The sequence below is a fragment of the Corvus hawaiiensis genome, chromosome 9 (genome assembly GCF_020740725.1).
Source record: "Corvus hawaiiensis isolate bCorHaw1 chromosome 9, bCorHaw1.pri.cur, whole genome shotgun sequence".
Classification (NCBI taxonomy): domain Eukaryota; kingdom Metazoa; phylum Chordata; class Aves; order Passeriformes; family Corvidae; genus Corvus; species Corvus hawaiiensis.
The window spans coordinates 22204216-22222795 of record NC_063221.1 but is presented as its reverse complement, the minus strand read 5'-3'; the positions used below and the strand labels follow the sequence as shown (position 1 = coordinate 22222795).

The 18580-nt window shown below is 50.3% G+C and overlaps 1 protein-coding gene across 7 annotated transcripts in view; it reads right to left on the bottom strand.

Moving 5' to 3' along the window:
• SZT2 (SZT2 subunit of KICSTOR complex) overlaps positions 1-18580 on the bottom strand; it is a 54626-nt gene that overhangs the window by 20284 nt on the left and 15762 nt on the right. For 3 of the 7 annotated variants that reach the window (XM_048313383.1, XM_048313381.1, XM_048313384.1), the window contains exons 14-47: positions 18128-18242; positions 15386-15591; positions 14774-14998; positions 14277-14355; positions 13850-13947; positions 13416-13584; positions 12824-12938; positions 12208-12321; positions 11518-11718; positions 11284-11396; positions 10622-10763; positions 9941-10099; positions 9090-9294; positions 8761-8873; positions 8061-8319; positions 6541-6706; positions 6364-6456; positions 6110-6191; positions 5696-5977; positions 5190-5328; positions 4844-4960; positions 4663-4726; positions 4117-4302; positions 3707-4048; positions 3411-3600; positions 2940-3014; positions 2630-2768; positions 2275-2395; positions 1917-2046; positions 1658-1810; positions 1442-1544; positions 947-1064; positions 605-716; positions 47-165 (exon numbers count right to left, since the gene is read on the bottom strand). In XM_048313383.1, coding sequence (XP_048169340.1) covers positions 47-165; positions 605-716; positions 947-1064; positions 1442-1544; positions 1658-1810; positions 1917-2046; positions 2275-2395; positions 2630-2768; positions 2940-3014; positions 3411-3600; positions 3707-4048; positions 4117-4302; positions 4663-4726; positions 4844-4960; positions 5190-5328; positions 5696-5977; positions 6110-6191; positions 6364-6456; positions 6541-6706; positions 8061-8319; positions 8761-8873; positions 9090-9294; positions 9941-10099; positions 10622-10763; positions 11284-11396; positions 11518-11718; positions 12208-12321; positions 12824-12938; positions 13416-13584; positions 13850-13947; positions 14277-14355; positions 14774-14998; positions 15386-15591; positions 18128-18242 — 5044 coding nt within the window. The remainder of the gene's footprint in view (positions 1-46; positions 166-604; positions 717-946; positions 1065-1441; positions 1545-1657; positions 1811-1916; positions 2047-2274; positions 2396-2629; positions 2769-2939; positions 3015-3410; positions 3601-3706; positions 4049-4116; positions 4303-4662; positions 4727-4843; positions 4961-5189; positions 5329-5695; positions 5978-6109; positions 6192-6363; positions 6457-6540; positions 6707-8060; positions 8320-8760; positions 8874-9089; positions 9295-9940; positions 10100-10621; positions 10764-11283; positions 11397-11517; positions 11719-12207; positions 12322-12823; positions 12939-13415; positions 13585-13849; positions 13948-14276; positions 14356-14773; positions 14999-15385; positions 15592-18127; positions 18243-18580) is intronic. The other 4 variants (XM_048313380.1, XM_048313382.1, XM_048313379.1 and 1 more) reach the window with 3 other exon arrangements.

The following is an 18580-nucleotide window of genomic DNA, read 5'->3' as shown; positions in this document are numbered from 1 at the left end:
TAGGAAAGTGCTCTGGGATGAACAGAGCAGATAGCCAGTGAGGTACCTCCACATCGGCTGGGGTCAGCTTGCAGTTCCGCACCAGCATGACCGTGATGATATCCAGGGTGGCCTCGTCCAGGCGTCTGCGCAGCACTTTGACCAGCTCATCCGTGATCTCAGGCCCTGGCAAGTGAGCAGAGGTACAAGCAGCTTTTTCACCCCATCCAGTAAGAATGACTACAGCCACCTCTCCCTTCCTGTTCAGGATGTACCACCCTCACACTCACTTCCCATAGGGAACATGACTTTCCCCACCATCAATTTCTTCGGACATCTTTTTCTATGGGTTTATGATCACAGAAGACTGCTGGTGCAGTAGGAAAAGACAATTGCACTCCTGCACAGGGAAAGATGGCACATGGTCTGCAGGAGGTTTCATTGTGGACCGTGGATCCTTTTATTTTCACCCATACAGAATAGAGAGCAGTTATGGGCTATGGAAGAGCTGTTTGCGCAGGAGGGAGATTCCTCTATCTTCAAGCAAAGATGGCAGGGAGCAGAGCTCTGTTCCTCTGCTTTACATCAGCACAGTTCATCTGCTGCCAGGTGCTATAACACATACCTGCTGGGGCAACACCATGGACCATCAGCTGGATGTGTCTGTCTATCTGTCCCACAGGGCGGGCAGAGTCCACACTACGGCATGAGGCAGTGTCCAGTGAGGAACGAGAACCCTGGAGAAGCAAAAACAGCCCTGTGGAAGTAATTTCATATAAATTCTAGATCCATCACTGTCCCAGGCTGTCAGCAGGGTCAGGCAGATGCCACCCACTGCCGCTCCACTCCACATATCTACAGTGTAAATTTTACCCCACGTGAAATCCAGGTTGCTGGAACTACTGAGTTCCCTCCACTCCGGCGACCATGAGCGCCCATATCCGCTCGCAGAGAGCGGCAGACTCACCATCAGATCCTCACTGTAAATGGGCTCCTGGCTGCGTGTCAGTGCTAGTGAGCGAGATGATGCACTAAGGCTGCTCTCTGCTTCCCACACCTTCCCACTGTGGGTGGTTTCAGTCAGCCTGAATACAAGAGAAAGACATGCCAGCCTCCATCCCCAAGGATGACAGCATCATACATCCACAGAAGATCCACATCTTCTTTGCTCTGTCCCCTGTGCACTTTGTGGGGACTAGAATATGGAGTTTTGTGGAAAAACTGTTCTCTGGCTCCTTCAAAAAAGCCATCATTTTTCCTCCCATGTGTAAAGGCTTAGCACAAGGAGAGCAGGATGGGCCTGGCTTGATGTGACTGACTCATCAGAAATCAGATATTTGGTGCTTGGGTCACAACACAGTCCCTGAGGCTGGGCAGATACTTTCTGTCTCAAGGAGCTCTCAGTCTGGTGTAACACACCAGCAAGGCAGGGTCAGGCTAACAAGTCACACTGGCTTCTTACCGGAGGTAGAAAACAGATTTAGTGGCACGTTCCTGGTAGACAAACATATTCTTCCTGTTCACCACAGAGAAGGCGTTGAGCACCGAGCGAAGTGCCTGGATAGCTGTGGGCAATGTGGGACATTAGCTATCCCACATACCCTTCTCTGGTGTGCCAATCCAGCCAGCAGCCGGACCCCTGACACGCCAAACCGGGGGGAACCTGGGCTGTACATACCTCGTGAGACCCCCATGTTGGGGCCCATCTTGAGGCGTGAATGCACGTGGATGAGTGTGCTCCACACCACCTCACAAGCAAAGTGCCCTGGCATGAACTGCATGGTGGCAGCCAGGTAGTCCCGGGGCTGGTAGCTCTCCTCTACAGAGTAATCTGTAAAGAACATAGCACATAGCTGGGGCCATAGCATGGAAGTTAAGACCTTCTTAGGCATCTTTGTAGCACTGCTGCTGAGGCATGGCCAAGGGAATATTCATACCATCCGTGGGCATCACACGCTGCCTGTAAGAAGTATATGGTGTTTCACTCTTCCAGATGTCCTCCTCACTTTCTGCCACCAGTAATGAGTTGCATATGTGGCTGTCATGCAGGTCCTGCAGCAGCAAGCGCTGCAAAGGATGAGGAAAGATTGGTTCTGTTGCTTGCACAGCCACGGAAGACAGCAAGAAGTGCTGAGGGCCAGACTGAGTCCCTTTTCCTCTGAACCCACCAAGCTGAACTGGCCCCCCAGGCCCTCCTCTGAGCTGAGCCCAGACTAGACACTCTCCAGAGGTCCCTTCTCATCTAAGCCATCTAATCACTGGCAGCTCTGTCAGTGCCCTCTTGAGATTTATTACCTGATTGACAACCCTGCAGATTTCACTGATCTTCTTCACCACCACCTGGTTGAGACTCTGGCACTCCCCTGGCTGCTCCTCTTCTGTCTCTGCTGATGCTGCCTTCTCCACACTCAGGCTGCTTTACGAAGAAAGGGAGAATGGGGTCAGCAGGGCACCTGGACAGTGCCTGTCACTGGGTGCTGGGAGCAGGAACACAGTGGGAAAGGATGGCAGTTTTCCCCTTATAGAGCACCAGCCTAGTCTGCAACTTCCCACCCACACTGGGCAGGGAAGAGATCCTGTCCAGAGATGAGTGAGCGGCAACAAGGTCATGGTACAGAGAGGCAGTGGTCAGACAGGGGACCCTCCTTACCGTGTGTGATAATAGACCTCCACTCGGTCCTGATGGATTTTTATGATGAGCCAGAAATCCGGCATAAGGGGACACCTGGGTTCCTGGTCGCTCATTAATGCTTCCTCATACTCCGAGTCACTGCTTCCCCCATCATAACCTGCAATGTATCCTCACTTCAGCCCTAGGCCTGGCAAACCACCTCCTCCCTGGGCACGGCAGCCACTCACAAACCCTCAGGGCTCACCCCAGCCCAGGCACACAGACCCCCCCAGTGCGTCACTATTAGTGTCACCACACACTGTCATCCTCCCTGCCCCAGCAGATTCACCAAGATGGTCGGAGTCCATGCTGCCCTGGCTCGACACGAGGCTCTGCACACGGCTGGGACGCTGCCTGCTGGAGCCTGCAAACAGAAGAGGGGTTTGATCATGGAAGTACTTGCTAAGCCCTTCCCCATGCCCCATGTGCTGGAGAAACATCACATCACACGACAGTCGGACTGTGCTGGCCATGGGGAGGCAGTGCTTGCAAATGGGGCTCTCACAGCCATTACTGAAATCAGCAGGAACTGTCATTAGGGCTATGAGTGCAGCAGCATAGCCTAGTACCTTGGGTACTGTTAAGCAGTGAATTGCCAGCAACCTGGCAAGGAAGAGACCAAAGTCCTCAGTAACCATGCTGGTATTTAGGAACAAGAACAGGAGTAGCAGTTATATTATGTATGTCACAGCCAGAACTGGGCTCTTCCCTTAAAAGTTTCTGAGGCTGAAGTACATCCTGCCCACACTGCAGCTCCTACCTTCCCTGCCCTGTGTTACAGACTCAGTCAGGCTCGTTGCAGATGGTGTCACCAATGGTGATTTCTCACTGTTTCCCTTCTCAGAGGATGAGGATGGCAACGACTGTATGGTTGTCTCTGGAACTGCCTCTTCCAGGGAGTCCTGGCCTGGTGGTCTGCTTTGATCAAGTCTCAGCATATCTCCTGGAGCCTGCATAAAGCCAAGGTCACAAAAATGGCCAGAAAAACAGGCACTGAAAAAAAATCCCATCATACTTCTACATTCTGTCACCAACAGATCACTCAGTGCTTCTCACCTCATTCTGTGTGTGGCTGCCTCCACCTGCAGGGTTTCCTGTGTCTGGCACAATGCGCGTCTCACCCTCTGGCCACTCCCAGAGACCCTGGCCGCTTTCTGGGAGAACACAGCTCCTGTGGTGTAACAGTTCAGAGCCTTCTGCCTCTGTTTCGCTGCTCCCCTCCTGGCCTGCTTGGCCCAGGGCTGTCCTGGTGCCACCTCCAGCTGGCTGCTGCAAGCAGGGTGTCCCTGAAGGGTCTGGAGCAGCCCTCCTGGAGTGCAGGCGGCTGATGGAGACGTAATGGTAGTCGTCGCCTTCTGCATTGAGCATGTAGCCTGGCAGAGCCATTCTTCTGAACTCCTGAAACACAGGGAAGAATAAGCATCCTGGTAGCAAAGTATGGTGCTGCCTCAGGGCTTTCTCTTTACCTCCTTGAACTTCTCCAGAGAGTGCTCAGGCCCAAAGACAAACTGGAGCAGCACCACCTCGCTGTGGCAGCTGGGCCGGCCCTTGGAGTTATAGATGTGGGTGGCCACCCTGTGCAGGATGGAGGTGCTGATGACCTGTGAGTGACGCAGCGCTGACACAATCTCATCGTCCAGGAGCCAGCGAATCTAAGCAGAGCAAGGACACAGAGCGACATCCAGGTGACCTGTGTTTGCAAGCCTGCCCCAATCCTCACCCAAGCCCCAACAGGACGAAGGCAGTCTCTCCCATCTCCTACATCCCTCATCTCCTGAATGTACCTAAGAAGAGGCCTTTAGAAGGCAGCTCTGCCTGGCCCACCGCAAACGCAGCAAGAATTTTCTCAAGGTAATCCCACGCTTTTGGGAACCACAAGGCTAACAGCCTATGTGACACCAGTAAAGCCTAACAGTCAGTTCAGCTGACAGGTTGTAGATTGGAGCAGGCTAGGAAGAGTGGAACAGCAGTTGTGTGCTCTAGCTGGAAGCAGGGAGGCAAGTCTGGCTTACCTCATTCATAGTGGCTTCAATAGCCTGCCTGTGCACTCCAGGGAGGTTGGAAAGGGCATGGTGCCTAGGAGAGAGGAGACAAAAGAATCAACCAGTCCTTCTCATTCGTGCAGCCACCACAGTGCAGCTCCCAGGCAGTAAAAGGAACCTGTGAGGGGCTTTTATACCTGCAGTGGCATACCTCTCATCTCCAGTGGACGGGAGCCGTTCCAGGTTGTGCATGATATCCTCATCCGAGCGGAAAGAGGATGGCTGCCCGGGAGAGCGCGTGAAGGACACACTGCTCTCCGAGGTGCACCTGTCACAAGAGACAGAGCAGCCTGAGCATGGGGCCAGAGAGGACAAACAGACACAGAGAGCAGAAAAGGGATCTCTACAGAAGGTGAGCCTATCTAGGAAATATTTTAGTTAAGACTGTGACAGGCTCTGTGAGAAGAATCATAAGTCTCAGTACATGGAAATGAGCCAAGAATGACTGCCTGGGAAGAGCAGGCAGAGGGTAGGTGACTGGGCCTCTTTCCACCTACCTGTTGTGGAGGATGTCTGTGTTCACAACTTCTATCTCCAGAGGCAGTGTCAACACAAAGATGTCCAGGGTCACACAGAGGTCTCCCAAGTCAATGGTGTTCAAGCCCTGGCAGCTTTCCAGGCAGCCCAGAACTTCCCCTGAGGAGAGATCACAAACCAAAGGACTCAAGTAACAAACACCTCTGCTTACACACATACCCAGCCTGGTGGCAAGTACAGAGACTGCAAGAGGTGGCTGTCACACACACCTGGACAGGCTCAAGAAGGCCACCATCATCTTCTATGATCCTTTCAACCTTCCATGACCAATCCCACAGCAAGTGGGAGACCTAGTAAAAAAGCCCTTGTCTGATGATGGCAAACCCTGGGGGCTCTGTACAGGGAAGGCTGGTCCAGAGAGACTGCTGTTTAAGACACAGCATGTTTGTTCCAGGGGCTGCTCACCCAGCAGGGACCTGACTGAAGCACTACTGCTATTTAACCTCCCAGCAAGGATTGCTCTTACCTAGACAAGTTGGCAGGGACTGCACAGGCATGGAGCTGTGCTGGCTACGCAGCTTCACTGAGCAGGTCAGGTGCACAAAGAGCGGGGGCATCTCCTGCTCCAGGAACTCCTGCTCATTGAGAGAGTCCCCTCCCAGCACACTGAAGGAGTCGTCATCCTGGTTCACCGTGTTGGAGTCCGAGAGGGAATCTGTGTCTGGGAACTCATGCTCCAGCTTCTCACGGTACTCCACCTCCAGCTCTGGGTCACTCTCTGTGGCAATGCAGCATCCAGACACAGCTCCTGTTGATACAGGTTCCCTGTCAGCAAACCTGATTCACATCTCCAAAGGCCCCACCAGACACACCTAGCCCCGAAAAGCATTATCACATGGACAGACATTTTCTTTTCCAAGGCAGAGCAAGTAAATGTTACCTTCTTCAGCTGCCATTTCTGCCTCTGATCCCTCCATGTCCTCACTGCCTTTCCTGTCTGCCTGATCCCGAGACGCCTCTTCCTGAGACAGAGAGAGAAAGGGCACATACTAGAACCATGCCAGGCAATACAGCAGGTTGTTGATGGGAGCTTCAGGGACTCAGTCTACCCATGGGTCTGCCAGCCCCAAATCCAGATCTGACACCAAGCAAAGCTACCCCACAAGGTGCCTGCCAGGACAACCCCATGCCTACCTCTTTCTTGGCTGATGGTGGGCAGTAGAAGAAATAGTGAGGATTTGATGGCACTGGCTTGAAATGTAAACTTCCAATTTCCAGGAATTTTTCCTAAAAGAGAAATCCCACATATGAAGCAGACATCCTACTCTACACCCTCCTGTCAAAGCCAGGTCAAGCTTGCACATTCCTCACCTGGATAATTTTATGCAAGTCTGGGTGTGCCTGGCAGGGTTGTCCAATTTCCAGCAGTGAGAGGGGAAATTCTGAACAGCAGCTGGTGCCCACGCTGCTCTTTGGCTCCTCCGTGGGGCTGGCAATGTTATGGGAGTCCTGCTCGCTGTAGTCCTCCATTTCAGCACTGACAGGGTTGTGGACAGGTCAGGCAGGCAGATTGAGAAATGACACAAGTTTTATGTGCTATCCATCCTGCCAGTATCCCACCTCCCAGCTCCCCAAACCTCATCAGTGTCAACACAACCTGAATGCCCACAACTCCACAGCCCAGAAGCCACCCATGTGCCCAGATAAGGCCTCATGCTGTCTGAAGCCAGGCCTGAGGTAGTTTAACCATGCTGATCACATCGCCATGCCTGTACACCACACTACACACCCTGCCTGGGAAACAGAGACATAGACTACAGGGACAGGCCTGCAGCAACCTGAACTACCAGCAGCCAGTTCAGAGCACCTCACAGCAAGCACCACCATGCCAGCACCCCAGTGGCTGGGCAGCTAAGCTCAGGCCCATGGCCACTCAGCAGCTCCATGGCAGAATCAGACCCTAAAACTCAGAAAAAGCAATCTGGGGAGTGGGATGTCGACTGGTCAAAGCACTCTGCAGGTACTCTGGTGATAGAGGTGGCAGATCTGGGTGCAATGTGTCACAATGTATATATACACCCTTCAGGAAAAGTTTATGCAGCTTGCTTTGGGATAGGTGATTCATAATATCCTGTAACAAAAACAATGTTCCCACAGTTTTTCTTGGGGAAAGCAGCACTTGAAGTCACCTGACTTCAAACACTAAGCTTTCTTCAAAACCACAGTCTCACCTCAATGATTTATACTATAAGATGACATAGCATTGGACATTCCCAACAAATGCTAGTGAATTCACATCAAGGAACTGTGCTGAGGACAAAGGACCTAAGTGTTTCTTTGACTGACACTAAGGCATAGCACTTTTTTCCCCCCTGAAGTTTTCAGAGGCAATACAAATCTTATAAATACCCTAAGGAATAAGACAGAAGTTTAGCATATTTCAATTCTGCCTTGGTATTATCTCTTGTGCATTTTTTCCAGAGTTTTAATTAAAAAAAGTGACACTTTATTCATTAGAAAAGGATAACAAAGCTGTCATTTACACTAGAGTCAACAGCAAACTCAAATGAGTCAAGCAGCAGGATATGCACAATTTCTCCAGAAACAAGGCTTGCAGACAAACTGCCCTCCAGCTCAGGCCAGATGGGACAGTAATGAGCCAAGACTACAAGAGAAAGAAAGGATGAATGTCACCAGAGACTAAAAAATAGAAGGTCCTGGTGGACACCATACCCACCAGGTGGGTATCTCGCTGTAAATATCTGTTCTTCTGTGTGTCTGTTAGACTCTGCCCTACAGCATTCCTTCTAGCAAGCACTAAAATACGCTTGAAGAAAGATTTGTCCTGGCACAATGCTAAGAACAGAAGCAAGACTCTGGTGGGTTGCTACCTTGACTCAGAGACCAAGACACCTCGTTCCCTAGAGCTCTGCTCCTCTTCCTGCTCCATGCTGCCCACTTGGAAGCCGGCTGTCTTGGAGTGTGTGTGGAAATGTTGATGGCTCTCTCGGAACGAGCGGACATGGCTGCACACCGTCAGCAGGAAGTTGGTGATATCAATCTCTTGGAGCAGCTCCTCACAGTAATCCATGGCAGTAAGCAGGTCCTGGGAGCTGATGCTGTGTGACTGCTGAAGGCTCTTGAACAGCCCTACAGATAAACACAGTGCTTGAGCACTCCATGGCAAGGATGTGAGGCTGTGGGAGTCAGGCAGTGGCTACATATAGATCTTCACCATGTCCCCACACAGACCTGGAGAGACAGGAGGCAGCCAGGGCACCTAATGCTACATGTTAGTCTGGGCTTGGGTGACACCAGAGTGCCCATGGGATCTGCCACCTTGAAGGTGAGAGCAAGGCATCAAAGAAGGGATGCTCCTTCACAGCACTCCACAGATTTGGGAACAGACGCTGCAAGGCCCATAGGGAATGCAGAGAGGCATCTTTAAAACCCTCCTGGTGGGACATCAGTCCCACAGCTCCTCCCTTTGCCTGGAGTAAGATCACAAGGAAAATGAGACATTGCTTTCTTAGAAGAAGATCCGGGGTCCAACCCCAGCCCTGCCACAGCTCCCACTGTGCTGCTGCTCACCTTTCACATAGCACTGGTGGGAGTGCTCCTGCAGCAGCGTGCAGTAAGTCACCAACTCCTTGTGCTTGTGGTCCAGCCAAGCAGCAGTTGGAGGACGTTCCAGAGACTGGGACCTGGAAAAGAGGAACCATGACCTGTAGTACCAATGAAGCACATTTTAGACTGTAAATGGCTCTGGTGCCAGTAAAGCAGAGCCTAGGGCATGCACAGGCAGTGGCTTCTACAACGTAGAGAGGCCAAGCCAAGTCAAGACGGCAGGGCTAGAGCCAGCCTCTTGTCAAGGAAACTCCTCTGGTTTTTGTCTAGGTACCAAGTATGGTTGGTATTACCTGAAAAAGATGTCCCGAGGAGGGCGGTGTGCCCGTGGGCTGACGAGCTGCTCCCGTAACAGCTCCAGAGAGCAGCTGTAGATGTAAATGGGGCAGCGAAAACGGTGGCACTCGCCCAGCTCAGACTGTGAGTTCTGGCGACAGAAGGAGATGTGCACATCTCTCCGGGAGGGGCCACTCTGCTCCCCAGGGTCATGGCTCACTTCTGCAAAAGAAACAATTCTAAGACAAAGGCCTCTGATGATTCCTCGTTCCTGTCTGAGACATCACAGCTCTCACAGAAGCATCACAGTTAGACATTGGGTTTTCAAGCTTCTCACCACTCACCCTCACCCAGCACCCAACCACTCAGCCCAGTGCTTTGGCCACCTTGATCCCCTTCTTCACAGCCATGAACTGCTCATCACCACCACCACTGCCTCCTGCAGCAGCACAACCCTTCATCCTCACTGCAAGCATGGCTGATCTGCCCTAGGGGCTGTGCAATCAAATCCCATATACCTCAAGAACTGTGCCCTTCTCACTAAGACAATGTGCTGCTGACAGTGCCAGTCTGGATCATGAAATGAGAGACACTGACTTTCCACTGCAGCCCACTACTGCCATTCCTAGTAGCATCTATCTACCTGCAACCTCCTTGCCCACAAGGAACCAACCTTAGGCCATGGGCACCCAAATCACACTCCTTCATATCCCCATGAACATCACTGTGCCTCTTGTACTGACTCTGCTGACTGCCAGGCAGGAGCTGCCAGGCTGCAGCAGCCTGTTATTCCTCCTGCTTTAATCTGCTCAACAGTATGCTCAAGATTAGCAAGGATACCAATACTTTAACAAGGTGCTGTCAGTACCCTGGGCTGGTGTTATGCTGAGGGTTGGTAATGGCACTGCAGCATCCCCCTCTTCAGCCCTGACTCGCTCGGCACAGACAGGTCCCATGGTATCTTCTCCAGATTGACACTCATCTTTCGGAGATTTGTCCAGCCCACAAGCCATCAGCTTCTGTACATCTGGAGGAAAAGAAAATAAAATCATCCTCTGTCCAGTGAAAACAGCTTAACCCCTCAATCTACACTCCCAAGAGAGCTGATTTCCTGCTACCCCTTTGTGTGTAGAAGCAGTTTCACCTGAGCCTAGCAGACTTCACCAGTGACTCAGTGGAAGCCAGACCAGTGCCAATGCCCCGAAGCAGGGACTCTTCCAGACCATCCCGTTAGCAATCTCCTTACTCCATTCATTAACAACCCTACTGGGAAAACAGTCCAAATGGCTGCAGCCAGTAAACAACTCAACACCACATCCCCTGCCTGAAAACCCTATGTGGGCAGCACCACATCCAAGGAGAGAAGAGCAGGACATTCAACACCTGGCACTATTCTATTCCTGGCCATGTGGTGCAAAAAGACTGCACATGAACTCTGCTGTTCAATTTTCTCTCCACCCTACAAGAGCTGATCCTGGTTTTTCTGTTTTCCTGTAGGAGGTGCTTAGGACTGTTGCCTCCTCTTGCTCCCCACAACAGACCCCCTCACCTGAAAAGGTGGCTGGCAGGAAGGTCAGGAACACATGCTGTGGGTTGACCAGCTTGGCATAACATCGCCATTGAGGGGGAAAGGGCCCCATTGTGTCACTCAGTGTCACATCATCCTCAGGCAGCTCTGTGTTGCCAAGGCTCTGAGGGAAGAACAGAAGTTGGGTAAACTCATGGCATATGGCACAGGCCCGCCTTGAGGCAGGGAGCAACCACACAGTACAAGTTCTTCCACGACTGCTATTTGACACAGTGCTGAAATCACCCTGGTCACCTCTGCACATTCTCAGAGCAGCCTGGCTCTAGAACTCACCATTCTGGGAGCAGCCTGGCGCCAGAAGTATAGCACAACAGTCAGGAGATGCTTAGCCAGCTTTGCTGGGGCCAGTTCTGACCTCTAGGCAGTGACTGCCCATGGTTTCAGAGCAATCTGCAGCACAGCACCAGCGCTGCTGTAACAGGCTTGGCCCATAGTGAATGCAACTATCCACATACCTTCTAGATTCCTGCTTGACTTCAGCCACAGGATACAGCTTAAACTGCTGCCAAAGATGGGGAAAACCAGCTGCCTTTCAATCTTTCTCAGCCCTTCTAACTCTCCTGCTCTTTAACAGCTGCTGCCTTGCATTCCGAGGGGGTCAGGAGAAAGCAGCACAGCAGTACCTGCAGAGTACTTGTGGAGCCAGTCATATCCCTGGTACCATTACTGCCAACAAGATGATAGGACGCAGAAGCATCCTGCTGCTCCAGGGTCCCAGAAGCTTTTAAGGTTTCTTCTGAAATGAAGCACAAAGAAAACAACCTGAGAAACACCAGCTGAAGATGAGACTTGAAAGCAATGCTCCCGAAACAGCTCACTGCTCCTGGTGTCACTACTGCCACACTCCTGGTCCTTACCTCTGATCACAGGGAGCGTGAAGGGGGGTTGATGGCCATCACGATCCCGCTGCAGAACCTGCTCCATGAAAGCCACATGATCGGCATCAGCCATGGGGATCTCCCGGTCACTGAGGTCATGCTGAAGGCAGCCGTGGAAGAGGTTTAGTAGCATTTCATTGGGCACAAACGAAGAGTCCTTGGTCACCTCCTCATGCTCTGCTTCAAAATGGAACCATGGCAGCTTCAGAGACAGCATTTCCATAGCCACCATCTGCCCAGGACCCCAGGAGACAGCCCTTTGCAAAGCAACACTTCCACACAGCCAGGAATTTCCCCAGCACCTCTGCAAGACCGACTTGGAGAGTGTTGAGGAGGCCCTGTAGTTTTGGCATCCTTAGTTACCCTGCACTGACCCACACTGCTACTGTAACTGTGGTGGAGATGCTGGGGGTACACACTAGAAACCACCACCACAAAGCAACTATCTAGGTTTAAGGATTTCAAAAGCAGCTCTTACAAATTATCATCCCAGGAAAGGCAGCAATATAGCTGGACAGCCCTGGGGCTGCAGATTTGGGAAGAACAGCATCAAGCTACTAAAAGAGGCATGACAGTGCTCACATGCTGCTGCCCAGGGAGAAAAGCACGTGGAGCAGGCTGCCCATAGGAGGGAGGACAAGGAGAGGCAGGTGGTAAAGAGGTACCTACCTTTTGTCAGCATTAGAAAGAACATTTCCACCTGCTGGCATCTGGGCAACAGCTTCATGAGGTTGAACTGGAATGGGATCTCATGCACTCGAAAGCCAGGCCCCATGTCTGGATCTGCAACAGAGATGAACAGGACCACCAGAAAACAAGCATCCCACAAACTGCTCTGGGAACTGTGACTTGTAACTGAGAACAGAGGAGCTCTTTCTTTACATCCTTTACAACTTCTATAAAATCATTTGCTCAGGCACACCAGGCCTATTACTGAAGATATGAGCTCATCTTCCACCTGCTCCTTAAGTCAGCTCCTCTCACAAAATTACAGAATGGTTGATGTTGGAAAGGTCATCTGGACCAACCCCCCTCAAGCAAGGTCACCTTGTCACCTCTCCAGCCTAGGCAGAAAGCCTCAACGCTTTTTAGGCCTTCCCAGGATGAAGTAATTTCTCTGCCAGCTTAGTGCAAGTGCAACAAAGTGACCCACAGACATCAAAGTCTACAAAGTTGTCAAAATACCTGTTCCAACTTCCAGGAACTTCTACGGGTCCTGAGACATTCAAGACCTAGCTGCTTCTTTGCTCCATCAAGCTTGCTAGGACATAGATGGTGGACTCACCTTCAGCAGCTTTGGTGTCTGAAGGAGGGCAGACCCACTCCTTGTTCTGGCACAACTGGCTGATGTACTCAAAGGTCAGCATGGTGGCAATGCACGCAAGGTCCCGGGGGTACAGCTGCAATAAGCAGTCAAGGCTCATTTTGTGCAGAATTATTACCCACAAATGCAGAAGAAAAGAGTCTAAAAGTAAGGAGAGGGAACACCCATAAACCTGTTCCGTGAGTTGCCCTATTCTCACTCATGGCCCCCTCCTTCTCCACCAGCCCTTTAGCCTGTTTTCACCTCAGGAGGAGTGCTGGCAGTACTACCTGCAGTCCCTGCTCTGGTCCAGCTTGCTCCCCTCCAATGGAATGACTCTTCACAAAATAATTTGCATTTTCCCAGTTATCCCACAGCAGTGTCACATACACGGCATTGCAATCCAGAAACCTTTTATGGCCAGTGGCCAGTTCCTCTTTTAGAAATCTCAGACTCTTCTGTGACTAGCATTCCCATACCTTCTGGCCCTCAGTATTTACCTGCAGTTTCGTGATGCATTAAAGCCTTCTCCCTCCTCAAAAGAGCCCAAGCCCCTCCCCTTTCAGGGACTCACTGCTTTAGGTATCTTCTGGTAGGGCAAGCCATGGAGGTGCTTCCAGTTCTCAGCAGTACTGTGGACATGGCCACTCTGTGGCTCTACCCAGCACTCAGTGACCAGGTTCAGTTCTGTGTCCACTTCAATGGCCTCTACCTCTGTATCATTGTCATCATCTGTGGAAAAGCTGGAGGGAAATCAAAAGGAAAGTGCTGTGAGACGGCACAGAGCTAGCAGCCCACTGCAGCTCCTCTCACAGCTGTGAGAGGAGCCACAGGAACCCAAGATTGGCAAGCGAAGCCCCAGCGACCTGGTGATCAATCCATGACAACTGGTTATCTCTACTGGATGGTGGAGGTCCCCCTCCTTTCCACACACACTGACTGCAAAAGGCAAGTCTGGAGCCGTGACTCCACTGCCAGCCCTCCTTGGGAGCAGAACAGCGGCCTCACCTGTCCTTGGTGGAGGTAGAGTGGGGCGGGAAGAGGATGTACTGGACAACACAGGTGTGCTTCTCCCTGTCACTGCTGCTCTCAGTCGAGCCATCAATCTGGAGGGGAGACACTGCATGAGCCCTACCCAGTACCCCCTTACACAGCACAGCCCCATCACCCAGCTCCACTAGCAGTGGTGGAAAGAGGAAGCCTGTCCCAACCCCAAGAACTCCTCCAGCACAGCATGACCCTACCAGCAAACCAACTCTTCATCTGCAGATGAAGGCAGAAAAATGCTCAACCCACAAGCTGCTTTACTTTCTCCCTATACATGTCAAGGGTGTGTGCTAGAAGCGGATGATAAATCCTATCACAGAAAGGTGAATCTATACCCAGAACCAGCAATGAGGGACTGTGTCCACAGGAGGACAGAACCCAGGCTCACCTGTATGGGCAGCTCCAGCACCATGTTGATAATTCCATCCCCGCTGGATGCAAAGTGGAAACCCTCTGACAGACGAACCCTTGCAACAGAGAGGAAGTCAGACCTGCTGGACTTCTCCACCCATAGTGTAAGCTTTAAATGCAAGAATGACTGTACCCTTCACCCCAAAACACCGTCCTTCCCAAGACAGGGAGCTACACACAGGGAATGGGGAGATACAACACTGCCAGAACAGCCTGTGTGAAGATCAGCACGCTCCAGGCACAGTAACACCTCTTGCCCTTTTCCATGTTTTCCAGGACTCTCATTCTCCTCAACTACAGCTGCAGAACTGGGTAAAGCACTGACCCAAGTGGCTCTAGAAGCTGTGTACAGGACCAAAATCCTCTGCAGAGTAGCTTAAACTGTTACCTATAATAAGGCCTCAGGTCCACCTTCTTTCCCTGCATCCCCATGACTAGCTTGGAGAAAGGACCCCTGTCAGGTGTGCAACTTACTCTGTGAGTGTGGAAAGGAGCTGGGCCACAGCAGTGATGGGTACAGCCGGTGCCAGCCCTGACTGGACACTCCAGATCCAGCGCTGGTGATAGAAGTAGCGGGACAGCGAGGCCAGGGTTGAAGAGGCAGTGCGATTGGCCACCATGGTGAGGGGACCAGACACGGGGGGATGCTCCAGGTTGAGAACGAAGGGGGCTCGATAGTCAGAAGGCAGCTTCTCATACCTAGGAGAGGGCAGAAGTGTGGCATGCTGAGATGGAAAAAATGTATTTTTTTTCCGTTCAGAGTCAGAGCTATCTGGATTCACAACCCACTTGCTGGGCCCAGGACAGCGTCTTCCAGCAGCAGAACATGGCTGGCCCAGCACAGGATCCTGATCAGACAGCAGTAACTAAATTTACTTCTATATCGTATTTAGAGTGACAAATCTCTCCGTCCACCAGGAACCCCTGCTGCAACTCACAGCCATGCAACCCAAACCCACCCCAACAAGCACCAGTTTCATCCACAGCACTCTCATCCTACAACTGACAGCACCATGCACAGACCTTCCTCTTTCCCAGTTCCCAGGGCAAGGGGGCTGTGCTGACAGCCTGCTACTCCATCACTACCTGATAAGCAGCTTCTCCAATGGTTTGTGCAGCACAACAAGGCAGGGTCTGTCTGAGAGGGCTGACTGGGCCCCAGCCACAGGTGGAGATTTGGAGGGAGAACTACTGCCCAACATCTTCCTCTTTGCTTTTGGAGTTGCCTCCTTGCTCTGAACCCTGTGGGGAAAGCGCAGCTGCAAGATTCGGTCCCGTAAGTCTTCCACTATCTGTCATGGCAAAAGCAAAAGGTAAACATGAGCAACTTTGTCCGGAGACATAAACTACTCAAAATAAGTGTCTAGAACAAGAGCTTGACCAAAAGGAATAGAACACTCCTTGAATACACAGAAGAGCAGAAGTTAAAGGTCATTTTACTTCTGAGGCACTAGCAAGACCAAGATCAAGATGACACAAGGCTCTTTGGTCCCTATTTTAACAACTGCAAGTATTTTTAAAAGCAAAAGGAACGTTAAAAAACTCCCAAGACTATTTCAAGGCTGAAGAAGTTGCCTTCCAAAACTCAGATTAAAAACAAATTAATTGCATGCCAGCTCCTCCACAGAAACAGTCCAAGCACCCACCCTCATTCTTCCCTCCTCCTCTCCTCAACAGCCCACAGTAAATGTAAACTAGTCCATATCAGCTGTGGGAACAGTCTGGCTCTGTCTTATGTATTCCCTCACTATCGTGTTCATTTGTCAAACCTTTATGGCAAAAGGTTTCAGGAGCCTGGGTTATTTTTTAGGTTAACTTTCTCCAAGATACTTCCACAATGACTTCCTGATTACTCTTTTTAGCTTTTAGCAGCTCTGAATATGGTTCTACCCATGCCAGCATCTGATTCCCACAATAGCCCAGCGTTTTATTTTAAATTTCTACAGTTAGATTTCTTCCATGATCTTTGTTCAACTTTTTTCAATTTTTATTACCGTTGTAGGCAAACAGAAGAACAGCAGCTCTCCATCTTCCTCAACACTAATTATTTCAGTAACTTTTCCCATCATTACTACGTCTTTTTCGAGGAAAGGAATGTCCCCAAACCCAAATGTTAAACAAGAGCTCTTTCCTGCACTGTCCTGCCACTTGGGACCCCTTTGTGGTTTCATACTGATATCACAGAACCACTAACTGTGTTTAAGCTCTCAAATCCCACTTTTTTGCAGTTATGCATACTGGCTTCCAGCCACCATTGTGCTGCTTAGGTGTCACCAAAGCACAAAGGTTGAAATAGCTTTGTGCCACCCGCACATTTCCCCAGCTCAGTACCTGTTACCTTTCTGCAAATGAATTCCCTACCCTTTGACTAGAAAAAAAGATTGGGAAAATCACAAACAGCTTCTGCTGTGATGAAACAGAGCACTTTTTCAATTTCCTCACTTTGTTCCCCAAGCCAGTTCCTGTTTTGTGACACCCCATTCCTACAGTTCTACACTTGTGCCCTACACAGTCTCACCTAAAGCTTTCTGAAAGTCAACTGTATGAATTGCTTTCCTTCCCTTCAGCATTGGAAATTTGAATTGCTCAGCACAAAAACACCTTTTCCTTAAACAAAGCAGGCTAAGTTCTACTGCCATCCTCCACACTGGGTAGTTAATCAGCCCTATGGCAGGCAAAAAAAAAATAATATTGTGGATGATACAATTTATGACCTACATACAGCTCCTCCTGCAATGACCTGAAGCTTGTCCACAGCTGCAGGGTATGGTGCTTGTCTCACACCTTCTACATGAAATAGATAATGATTTATACCTGCCAGAGGGAACTCCTTCACAAAAACCTTTCACTTGGCATTACTAAGCCCATATGTTGGCCCAGCAACCTGTGCCCAAGTCCTGGATCCCCTAAAGACATAAAAGGGCAGATCTGCCAGAGTGCCAGAACATTTAGTATTATCTGGGTTCATTATCTCAGAAAGAGATGGTGCTTCCCATGTTTGTCAGCTTCTCCTCAGACTAATCTCAAACACTAAAGCTAAGTTAGACAAACCAAAGATTTCTTTCATGAAGATAAAAGACCTAGATTTAATGATAAACTTCTTGTTCATATTAAAAAGTTCACATAGCTTAATAGCAGGGCATCTTTCTCATGCTTTAACTAGGAACACTTAGACTTGTCTCAGCCATTGTAACTGGTGGTAAACTCCACCTTCTGCATCTGAGTGGGGCAGCCTGTTTCTTTTGATACAAAAAGGTTACTAAAAGTCTTTCTGGCAGACTTTTATCCTGAAAACATTTCCTAGGTACTAATTTTTTTTCTCTCCCTGTACTGCTTCTGTGGGGCATTGTTTGCATTTTAACTATTAACTTCCTCCCTGCCCAAGAGATTCAATATACATGTACTGGAAGAGATAGCCCAGGGAACATGTAGTACATCTATCACAGAGGTCTCTACAGATGAGTCAGACAAGTATCTGCTGTTCTTTACAGATGGTATTGATTGTGCTTTGGCCAGAAGGATAGACTAGATAACCTTTGAGTCATTTCAAGCTCCACAGTTGAATTAAGCAGTGGGAAAAACATCCATGTGACCAGCTATGCTATTGATCTTCGAGTCTTTGGGTTTAGATCTTTCATAGACTTAACAAAGAAAGTTTGTCCCAACTGACCCTTTCTGTTACAACAGATTCAAACCCATCTAAGCCTTAACATAGTAGTTACTTATTAGAGGGTAGCTGCCCAGTGTTGCCTGTGATCTACCCACCGTTTCCACATTCAGAACTTCTTGTTCTACTCCTACCCCACAAAGCAGACAGCCAGCTCTCACCTTGTTCCTGGCCTGTGCAGGTGTGCCAATGGGGAACCCCAGCCGGAGAACCATGCAGGGAGCTTTGGAGATGATTCGTACCACATAGAACGAGGAAGGGGTAAGATCCTCAGACCTAGGGAGGAGGGATTAGGACAAGGCTGAAATGGCATGGATCTTGCTGCTCTGTCATGCCAGACCAAGCAGAGGTCTGCTCCACAGAGGCAAACAGCCCACACAACTTCACAGTACCACATATCAGTTCTAGCATGCAGAAACCACCCTAGCTGGCTTCCCTCTCCCTCTGGGCTGTGCCTGGAACACAATGGAACAGTTCAGAAACTGCAGTATTTCATACTCCCTTGTCTAGCTCTCATCCTCTCCTGTAAACATCTGCTTCAGGCCCATCACCACATACTGGTCTAACCAGATCCTTGCTCTGGCCACATGCCCGATTCCCCACATGGCACCGTG